General features: G+C 35.4%; 1 protein-coding gene and 1 pseudogene across 1 annotated transcript; one reads left to right on the top strand and one right to left on the bottom strand.

Moving 5' to 3' along the window:
• Positions 1–213: 213 nt before the first annotated feature.
• On the bottom strand, positions 214–3,196 carry LOC113287026 (annotated as a pseudogene).
• Positions 3,197–7,015: 3,819 nt separating this feature from the next.
• LOC113285476 (TPD1 protein homolog 1-like) lies at positions 7,016–7,709 on the top strand. Its single transcript, XM_026534356.1, has 2 exons — positions 7,016–7,170; positions 7,264–7,709. Exons 1-2 carry the CDS (start codon positions 7,110–7,112, stop codon positions 7,575–7,577), a joined length of 375 nt encoding a protein of 124 aa, XP_026390141.1. The 5' UTR covers positions 7,016–7,109; the 3' UTR covers positions 7,578–7,709.
• Positions 7,710–11,642: the final 3,933 nt, after the last annotated feature.

The raw sequence follows: 11,642 nt of genomic DNA, 5'->3' as shown, positions 1-11,642 counted from the left end.
TCTGTTAGAATGCCTTTTATAACGAAGCCTTCCTGAATCACTGCTCCATCCCCCACGTTCATTTGACTACTGGTTACCCATTACAAACTTTACACAGACTAGACAGCTCCCTGCAATCCTGCAGGCTTTATCTGATTTGAATCACATGTTAAAATGTTGAGAAGTGTTGTGTTGAATCAACTTGCAGACCCTCCCAAATCCCAGTTCAGCCGAAATAGTGTCATTCGGATGGCTCAGACTAGCACACTATTTCCGACGGTTCAGAGTAGCTTGAATCTCAACAGAGGCATTCTCACATTATCATTGAAGTATCGAACTGAACAACTCAAACCCAGCTCAAATCTGAAACTGTCATACAGTGCCTTGAAGTGATCCTTATTTTGGAAACCTGAGCAGTTTCTAATTATAGCCATCAGTTAATAAAACAATAGAGGAGTCTCAATCCATCATCATTCACTGGAAAGAGTGGTTAGTTCAGGCGCATCACCCACATCTATAATTTGTTCTGTCAACTTCTGTAACACCCAGTAAATAACTTCGGCTTGGTTGTGAGTTTTATCTTTTGCAGTGAACACTGTAACCTTACTATTCACTTCAATCCAACTATGCCCTGGTTCCTTCAATACCTCATTGCTATTCATCTTCTTCCTAACCTTCTCCACGTCTGTCCACATACCTTTAGATGCTAATATATCTGTCATTAGGGTCAACTGACATTGCCATTTCTGCAGCATACTTTGCCATCTCTAGGTTACCGACCATTCTACATGCACTGAGTAAACTTCGCCATACAATTGCTGCAGGTTCAACCGGCATTTGATCAATAAACTCCTTGGCTTCATGTAGTTTCCCAGCTTTGCCTAAGAGATCAACCACACAAGAATAGTGTTCCATTCCAGGTTCAATGCCAAAACCGGGTTTCATCGACTCAAAGTGATTTAGCCCAACTTCAACAAATCCGGCATGACTACAGGCTGAGAGCACACCAACAAATGTCACATAGGTGGGTTCTATTCCTTCAGCTATCATCTGATCAAACATTATCAATGCTTCACTAGCATGACCATGTTGAGCATATCTCGAGATCATTGAATTCCAGCATACAACATCTTTTTGGTTTATCGAATCAAATAATATCCGAGCTTTTTCGATGCTTCCACACTTTGCGTACATATCTACAAGGGCAATCGAGACAAATGGCTCCAAGTCCAGACCAGTTTTTATAAGCTGGCTATGGAACTGCTGCCCGTGAATGAGACTAGCTAGATCACTAGCAGCTGTTACAAGGGCAACAAACGATAACTCATCAGGTCTTATTCTTGAATTGAGTAATTCTAAAAATAGCTTGAGAGCTTCATCGCTTTGCCCACTTTGGGTGTACCCAGAAATCATGGCATTCCATACCACAATATCCCTTTCAGTCATCTCATTGAATATAAGCCTTGCATCATCAACACAAAAGCACTTGCAATAAACATCAATTAGAGCACTACCAGTATATAAATCTAAAGCAACTCCAGATTTTACAGCAAGGCCATGAATTTGCTTGCTCAACTGGATGGTGGACGAAGAAGCTGAAACCCCAAGAAGACTGACAAATGTTAACAGACTTGGAGTGAATGATCTAAGCCTCATCATATAAAACAGATCCAATGCCTCACTGATCCGGCCTTGTCTTGCGTATCCTTCGATCATGGCATTGTAAGAAATTACATTATGTTCATCCATCACATCAAAAGCTTTTCTACCATCTTCAAGTGAAGTACATTTTCCATACATATCGATCAAACCATTTTTTACAAAATCATCAGATTCAAGATTGGCTTTTATAATATAAGAATGAACTTGTATTCCCTGTTTTAAAGCTTCAAGTGAACCACATGAAGACAGGATACTAGTGCAAGTAAACCCATCAGGTCGCCAACCTAACTGTGTCATTTCCGAGAATATTTTCATAGCATCCTGGTGAAATGAATTCTGCATATACCCAGCAATCATAGTGGTCCAAGAAACGACATTCTTAACAGGCATCTGATCAAATAATTTCCTTCCTATCTTAACTTTACAGCACTTACAATAAAAATCGATGAGCACATTAATCACTGAAATATCTGTTTCTGTCCCATTCCTCAACACGTAAGCATGGATTTGTTTTCCTCCTTTAAGAAAATTCAAAACAGAACAAGCACTAAGAACACTGGAGAGAACATATCTATCAGGAATAACATCAGTTTCCCTCATTTGGTGGAACAACTGCAAAGAAACTTCACTTTTACCACTTCGTGCATACCCCATAATTATAGTAGTCCAAGTCACTGCAGTTTTCCCTGGTAAATTATCAAAAACTAGCTTTGCTTCTTCAATATCCCCGTTTTTACAATAAAAATCAATCAAAGAAGTACCCACATATAAATCCTCATCAAAACCCGCTTTGGTAACAAACCCATAAACTTGAATTGCTCGTTTTACATCTCTCAACTGCGTGCAAGCTCGAAGAACACTAGATAAGATGAAATCATTTGGATTCTCATACGATGATACCTGAAATTTTTCAAATATAACCAAAGCTTCTTTACCCTGACCATGTTGAGTATACATGGATATCATTGAAGACCATGTTATTAAATTCCTCTCAGACATTCTATCGAACAGTAACCGCGCTTCATAAAGACAACCTGATTTCGAGTACGAAATCAGCAGAACATTAGTCAGAAACAATTCTGATTGAAACCCTGAAACTATGATAACTACATGAACTTTCTTGTAAAAGAGATGAGGTTTGTTTGGGACGTGTATTTGTAAAAGTTCTGCCAGCTTACGCTTTCTTCTATGGATGTGTAAAATGGGTTTCTTTGAAAGATGAAGAAGAAGAGAAGATGATTGCCGCGAAGAGAAATTCAATGCTAGATTTATTGATGTAATATTTCTGAAAAATCCGCAGAGAATTCTCATTTAGAAGAGTAAATTTGAAAACCTTCATTGATAAAGGTAACGATAGTTAAGGCCTGGAAAAGGAAGTTGGTTTGTGGCGGGTATATATATATATTCAAATGGGGTTTTGTTATCTTCAAACATGGAACCACCACAGTGGAAGGCTACTTGTATGAAAGAAGCTAATCGAAAATCCAATGAATACAACCCTGGAATTGCTTTGTTAGTTCAAAAGAAAGAGAAGAAAAAAACGGTTGAAGAAAGAAAAAATCGAAGCTGCTGAAAAAAAAAAAATGACGCGATTAGAAAAGTAAGGGCCTACTTAAACTCACTCGATACTTCAATTTCATATTTGCTAGTCAAATTAGGTCAGAAAAATCGAATTCTGAATTTGCAATTATATACCCGGCAAGGTGTCTCCTGAGTGTTCGCCCGATTTGCGGAGCAAAAAGAGAGAGAAAAAACTTTTTAGGGTCAATTCCAAGCTGTTATTATGTCATAAGATCATAAAATTAAATATATTCCAAATTTTTGTTTCAAAATAAGGAAAAATTTAATGGCGGAGAATTTTGGGATAAGTATTTCATAAGCTTTAAGATCTTAATGCATGCATAAATCTGTTAATGCATGCATGCATGCAATGCTGTTATTATGTCATCAGAGCATCTCGTGAAGATTTTATTCTTTTTATGACACGTAGGATTTTAAACCTCATTTCCATTAAATTCATCTCCAACAGTGGATCCTATTAAGTAGAAAAAGTGTCAAAATAAATATGAAGGTCTCGAAGAAAGTCTTATTTAAACCTTGGGAATGACCTCCACGTCATCTTTTTAACCATATTTAAAATTATTACTTTTAAATAATTTTTTCTCAACCAATAGGAAGGAGAGAAAAGTCTCGCTATTTTTGCCACATATATATGACCCCATAAATAAGGATTTAAACAAAAACTCCACATAGGATTTTTAGCACCCACTGGTGGGGCTAAGAAAGTCAAGCTTTTTTGGGGGCTTTCTAGGATCACCACATATCAATTGGAACACCCGTCATCATATATTTATATAAAGACTAATATGACCCCATATGATTTTAGATAATAAACTTGATTAACATTATTAATCATGATTATCAAATTAATTAAGACTAATTCATCTCTTTAAGTTAGATGAAATCAAAACAAACAAAAATCAGAGGGAAGAAAAGAAGAGGAAAAAAAAATTGGGGATCTTTTTTTGGAAATGAGTGATTTAAGCAAGACTTTTGATAAAGATGATGAGCATAATTTCATCATGATGAGGATGATGATCATGAAAAAATACCCAAAACTATTTTCTTCTCCTACTCTTTCTCATTCAAATATCATGATCAAAATTATGATCATCATAAAAAGAAAATCTAAGAAAATCCACCATTTATTTTTGTTTTAAATGGCTAAAAAATTCAATTCGATGAATTTTGGGTAAAAAAAAATAGTTTCTGAAGATGTTTACGGCTGGGAGTTCTTAGATTCCCAACTGTGAATCAAGATTATGGTTGGGATAGTTTGTCGACCCAACCGAAAGTACATATTTCGGCTTGGTTTTCCCAACCGAAAGATTTTTCGATTTTTTTTTCATTTACATAACCTAGCCGAAAATGCGGTTACGGCTAGGATAATTCGTCGACCCAACCGTAGAAACGAAAAACAGTTGGGAAATGATGGTGTTCAAAGCCGTATTCTTTATTTACGGCGGGGAAATAAAGAAATCCTAGCCGAAATCATTTTTATGAATTTTTTGTTTTTAGAACTAGTTAAGGTAGGTTTTCCCAGCCGTAATTGGAGTTTCGGCTTGGTTTTCCTAACCGTAACAGCAGTTTCGGCTGGGTTTTCCCAGCCGTAATTGATTTTGGAAACCCCAAAAAATCAGAAAACTAATTTCGGTTGGGATAACCAAGCCGTAAAATTTACTTTCGGCTGGGAGTTCTTAGATTCCCAGCCGAAAACACCTTCCGAATTATTATTTTTTACCCGAAATTCAGGGAATCATATTTTTTAACCATTTAAAAGCAAAAATAAATTGTGGGTTTTCTTAGTTTGTTCTTTTTATGATGATCACCATCTTTATATCTATGATTTATGATAATAGTTTTGGGTTTTCTTTATGATCATCGCTTTCATCGTGATGAAACTACGATCATCATCTTTTATCACAATTTATGAATGAGAAGAGAAGGATGGGGAGAAAATATTAAATTTAGTTTGTTTTTTAATGATCTTCATCATGATGAAATCATGATCATCATGATTTGTAAATGAGAGGAGAAGGAGAAGAAGATTATATATTTAGGATTTTTATTTTTTTTAATGAATAGTGAAATTTAGGTAAGGGTGTTTTTGACTTTTGATATATCTTGAGTCCCCCTAACCATTCTTTACCTCCCCAAAGCATTTAAGCTCCCAAAATGGTCAAAAGACCAAGACTTTCTAAGCCCCAATAATAGGATTCTTGATTTAGTAGTGAAATTCATTTGTTGCTCGCATGTACCGTATCTACAATGGCTGCTGCCCTTAACACCTTTGCTGCTGCGGTTGTCATATTAAGTCTTATCGGAGGAGGTACTAAAATTTTCAAATTCCAAGTTTCTTCTTTTAATAGAATGATTTTTTCGAGTATTAATTCGGCTGAAGTTTGAGATTTTATATTTTCTGTATGACAGGATTTTGTCAATGTGAATTGTCGAATATAGTGATTTCCCAGAGACTTACTGGGTTTCAAATTCATGGACAAACTGAGTACGAGGTGCCAATAATCAATGACTGTATATGTCCTCAATCAGACGTGGTGATAAACTATCCTGGGTTCTCACGACTACTACTTTAGCTGTAAGCCCCAGCATCTTGGAGCCAACCAGTGGTGATCTTTGTAGCCTTAATAGTGGTGAACCAGTTCGCCGCGGTGATATAATCAAGTTCAAGTGTGCAACGGATCCTCCCTGCGCTCTAACTCCCGCAAGCTCTAGAATTAGTTGTTCTTAATTTAAATTAATGTCACTGCAGTCTTATATGATGTTTGTTGTCTATTTCTGGTTTCGAGTATTGAAAAGAAAATGTATCTGCCATGATGAGTAAAAATAAAAGATTGGTTCCTTTGAAGCCTTTACAGAGCCATTGATCGATTGTTATATGTACATCCATTATTGTTACACAAATCCACATGGAGGAACTAACTTGTTTAAAGAAGATATGTAACCCTAATGTGAAGTTTTTAATTTTGGAGTCTATTACAGTCAAGGATTGTCCACTACTGAGGAAGCTACCGTTCGGCATCAATAGTGTCATTCCCAACACTTTACAGTGGATTGAAGCACATCCGAATTGGTGGGGAAGGTTAAAATAGGATGACGAAACTACCAAATCTAACCTTTCTCCATATTTTCGTGGCAATGATCTTGTATATGGTTTTTATGAATAGTTAAGCTGCAAGGCAAGATATGGTTTGATGCTTTTGATTGTATTTTTGCTGAGTAATCTATCAATTTAAATTTGTGCTTTTGTTTGCTTGTTTTCATAGCAATGAATATGGTTTTTATGTTTTGATTTTCAATTGGCTAAAGGAGCTGCTGCTGCCTGCTCATCGTACAAGACTTGAGATGTAGCAACATGCATGCAACAGCCAATACCCAGCCACATGGAACTACAAGGCCTGACTTTGGACGGTGAACTTTCCTATGTTGCTGTAAGACCTTATTTCAAAGCTGTTATTATGTCATAAAGATCTTAAAAATATCTTATAAATAAATATATATATATATTCAAAAATTTTGTTTCAAAATAAGGAAAATTTAAATTTTCCATGAGCTTTAAGATCTTAATGCATGCAAAGCGTTATATGTCATAATTAAGATCTTAAAATTAAATAGTTTCGATATTTTTATTTCAAAATAAGGAAAAGTTTAACGCGGAGAAACTTAGGATACGTACTTAATGCATGCAAAAGCTGTTATTTTGTGTCATAAGATCTTAATACCGCTTTCCATATTTCCTGTCTAAAAATAAATATTTAAGTTTTATTTCTCAGACCACATTAGGATGCGAGATTCAAGTTTTTGAACATCATAGTTTTGTTTCAAGAGCGAAATACCATTTGGGTAATAGTAGAGAAATTCATTTGTAGCTAGCAGATACTGCATCTACAATGGCTGCTGCTCTCAACATCTTCGCTGCTGCGGTTGTCGTATTAAGTCTTATCGGAGGAGGTACTAAAATATTCAATTGTCAAATTCCAAGTTTCTGTTTTGATTTAATGATTTTTTTCGAGTATTAATATTATATATTTTTCTCTTTGGCAGGATTTTGTCAATGTGAATTGTCGAATATAGTGATTTCGCAGAGACTTACTGGGTTTCAAATTCATGGACAAACTGAGTACGAGGTGTCAATAGTCAATGACTGTCAATGTACTCAGTCAGACGTGGTGATACATTGTCCTGGGTTCACAAGTACTTTCTATGAAAACCCCAGCATCTGGCAGCCAATCGATGGTGATCTTTGTAGCTTTAATAGTGGTAAACCAGTTTTCTTCGGCGAGACAATCAAGTTCATGTATGCATCGGATCCTCCCTGCGCTCTAACTCCCGCAAGCTCTAGAATTAGTTGTTCTTAATTCAATTTAATGTCACTTTAGCACGACGTATTTTGCAGATGCAATCTCAGATGAGTTTTGCGGTTTACTTTAAATTTTACGTTTATTCAAAACAATGTGTCTCTGCCGTGATGAGTAAAAATAAAAGATTGGTTCCTTGAAAAACTTTACAGCGCCATTATTCTTATATTCAACTTTTCAGCATGAAAGTATTTATCAAAGATAAATACTGTCTATTTAGATATATCATGAACTGGCAGAAATTCATGGCCGTATCTGAATACAAAAAAAGAAGAATATCTTCTTCTTCCATGTCTGCGAAAGCCAATGTCTCTTCTGTCTTGAACTATTGTTTTGGATAAACATATCCACTGGGAATCATCATTAGTTTTTATTTTTGCTTTACTATCTTTTAAATATTAATACTTCATATTTGGTGGGTGCTCAGAATCAGACAGATCTAGAGACAAAAAGTTCAGTACGAATTAAAATGCATTTTGATGCTTGAAAATCAAGTCTTTTAATAAGGCTCCACATCATGCCTCTATAATTTTGGTTGGTGTTGCTAATGGTTGTATGTATGTGTGAGTCATATCCGGAGAGGAAGAAGGTTTGAGTTTTATATGATGAAAACACAAAAAAAAAAAAAAAAAAAAAACTAAAATGATGACATATTTGAGGATCTTGTATCAGAGGGAAAATTGAGATATTTGATCAGTGGAGGTTTGAGATCCTCCTTAGCTGAACTTGTTTGGTTTTGATCGATGTGGCCATGTGGGTGAAAAAAAAAAAGAAAAATGGAAAGCAAAGAAAGTGAAAATCAAAAGAAGAAAACAGGAAATGAAAAATTATGAAAACAAAAAAAGGACGCCGATTCAGGGGATCGAACCCGGGTCACCCGGGTGACAGGCGGGAATACTTAACACTGTACTACAACGACTTGATTTGTTAGGCTGACTAGGCCAGCTTAATTAATATTACGTTAAACCCATAATTAACATTTCCAATAATACCAATCACCCACACCACAAAATCTCAACTGTTTTAGGCACTTATACGGATTCATGGCTATCAATCCACTTCCTACTTAGAGTAGACAGAGAGAGATACCTAATGAGATTTACTTATCTGTGGACATTGATAGCAAAAACTGATATGAAACTAGCTAAATTTAGTTGTTGTCAAGACAACTGGATACAACCAATTCAAAAGCTTCCATACATACGTAGATGTGAAATTTGATGGCTTAATAACATATGTTCATTGTAATATTATGCATTTGAGTGCATGAAAGCATTGATCAGTTTCTATTAGGGATTATGGTGTTCCAACCCCAAGATTAAACTATTAAAGTTGGATAACCGTCGCCTAAACTCAACATTTTTTTTTTTGCTAGGAAAAAGAATTTTCATTACTTAACGAGTGTTTACAGCATTTTGAAGAAAATACAGACAATTATTTTCATCCCATTTTCCTCATACATTCCCAACTCTAATATGCTTAGCAGCTATATATGCAGCACCACTAAGAGATCTTTTGATATGTTTGAATCTAGCCAAATGAACATCTTTTAAAAGAAAAAAATAGTCATCTAAGACTACGCACTAGTTTGGCCTCTGTTATTACTAAGACCTGCCACAACATTTTTGGCATCACAAATAACTAAACATATTGTAAATTTATCTCTTTGATCCTTTTGGCAGCCTCTAGAAGAGCACAACATTCAGCATCTACAGGGTTGCTTCCATTCCTCATGTTAGTTTGCAGCCTTTAAATTCACCTGTTAGATTCATTGCCACAATTCCAATGCCAGATTTGTTAGTATCTTTATCAAAAGAAGCATCACAAAATAAGATTAGACTATCTTGTGAAATTTGGTGCAGGAAATAGGGTCATTTTCTGGAACTGTATTAATAGTATTAGTAATGGGGATAGACACTAGATTATAGGGAGTTTCTTCAGATATTCTAAGTGCATCCTTAGCTGCGGCCTGGGGTTAAGAGTTTTATCTTCAAAAACTTTAAAACATCTATCCTTCCAAATACGCCATGTAGTATTCATAGCTGTAACTAGATGATTTTGTAAGTGGCCTGTAGTGATCCATTTAGAAACCCAAGCTTTCAAGATAATGTAAGAATTCAGATCCTGCAAAATAAGATCACTGACAATTGGACAAACATCTCTAGTAAAGGGACAATGAGGAACCATATGCTCTGGGGTTTTAATAGCATTAGAATTATACACCTTTCATCTGTCATCATGGTTGGTATTGTACCTAGATAACTTTCTACCTGTATAGAGAATATTTTCACACATTTCCATAGAAAAAGTTTGTTTCTAGACAATAAAGGAGATTTCCAAAGGACCATATGCACTTGAATTTCAGGATTATTGTCTGAATTATGAGGGGGTTCTTTATTTAGCAATTTGTAAACATATTTAACCGTTAATATGTTATTCTTGTTATAAGGCCAAACAAGAGTATCGAAAATGCGGGGGTGTAACAACCACACCCAATACTTCGATTAGCAATCTGTATGGACTAACTCCAATATACTTTCTAGAGAATCAACTAGACATATAGACTCAATCTAGAGAAAAGTATATCGAGGAGTTAATATCTCTCTCTCTCTCTTGATTTGATCTTTACTCAAGCAAATAGAAATCTGCAAGTATTTATCAAATACAAGGATAATAAACTTGGATGGTACCAAAGACTAATATCCAAGAATCAATCAATTTCCAATCAACAACCAAAGGTTGGATTTCACTATTGATCGATACAACGCATAACCTGTGATATTTCAATTATATAACAAAATATAATGCGGAATATAAATAACACAGACACCAGAATTTTGTTAACGAGGAAACCGCGAATGCAGAAAAACCCCGGGACCTAGTCCAGATTGAACACCACATTGTATTAAGCCGTTACAGACACTAGCCTATTACAAACTAACTTCGGTCTGGATAGTAGTTGAACCCTAATCAATATCACACTGATTCAAGGTACAGTTGCGCTCCTTACGTCTCTGAACCTAGCAGGATACCACGCACTTGATTCCCTTTGCTGATCTCACCCACAACCAAGAGATGTTACGACCCAAAGTCGAAGACTCAAATAAAAAATCTGTAAAACACAGAAAAGTCTAGGATGATAGATAAATATGTCTCCCACAGATAAACCTAATAGTTTTTTTCCGTCTTTTGATAAATCAAGGTGGGAAGGAACCAATTGATAATTCGGACTTATATTCCCGAAGAACAACCTAGAAATATCAATCACCTCACAACAATCTTAATCGTATAGTAACGAAATAAGATGTTGCGGAATCACAAACGATGAGACGAAGATATTTGTGATTTCTTTTTATCTTTCCCTATCGGAGATAAATCTCAAGCCAATTATTCAATTGAAATCGTATGATAGAAAATGGCAAGATCATATCGCTCAACTATAAGAGAAGTAGTTTCGTCTGGCTTCACAATCCCAATGAAGTCTTTCAGTCGTTGACCGACAGGGTCTCGAGAAGAAACCTACGGTTAAAGGAGAACCGACTCTAGCAAAACCAAATAGTATCACACAGGAGGTGTGGGGATTAGTTTTTTTAGTTGCTATATGTCTCCTTTATATAGTTCTCAAATTAGGGTTTGTAATCTAAGTTACCTTGGTAACAAACCATTCAATATTCATCGTTAGATGAAAAACCTGATTTAACCAAGCTAATATCTTTCAATCGTTAGATCGAAACTTAGCTTTTAATACACAGATGAAATGTGTTTCATTTAGGTTTGAGTAACAGTACATAAACGTGTACACTTGGTTGGTTCACAAATAGTTAACCGAGGTTAGCCATATGAGTACTTTCATATCAACCATATTCATCTTCTTCACAACTAGTTCAAATGACTTCAAAAGAACTAGTTAAAGAGTTGTTTAATTGCTTAGGTATTTATTCATAGACACAATTGAAACAAAATCGGTTTGATTCACTTGAATCAATTCATGAATAATATATCCACGGTTTGCAAAGATTTCATTCCTTATTGTTTTAAGTCCATGAACTACCGATTTGAGAAATA

The sequence above is a fragment of the Papaver somniferum genome, chromosome 6 (genome assembly GCF_003573695.1).
Source record: "Papaver somniferum cultivar HN1 chromosome 6, ASM357369v1, whole genome shotgun sequence".
Taxonomy (NCBI): Eukaryota; Viridiplantae; Streptophyta; class Magnoliopsida; order Ranunculales; family Papaveraceae; genus Papaver; species Papaver somniferum.
Note: the sequence above shows the minus strand (reverse complement) of the source record. Positions and strands in the feature narration are given on the sequence as shown.

Bases quoted from the DNA above. Each gene is read 5' to 3' on its own strand.
- LOC113285476 (XM_026534356.1), top strand. From the start codon at position 7,110: ATGGCTGCTGCTCTCAACATCTTCGCTGCTGCGGTTGTCGTATTAAGT. The intron at 7,171-7,263 runs GTACTAAAATAT...TCTCTTTGGCAG, and splicing joins ATTAAGTCTTATCGGAGGAG to GATTTTGTCAATGTGAATTG.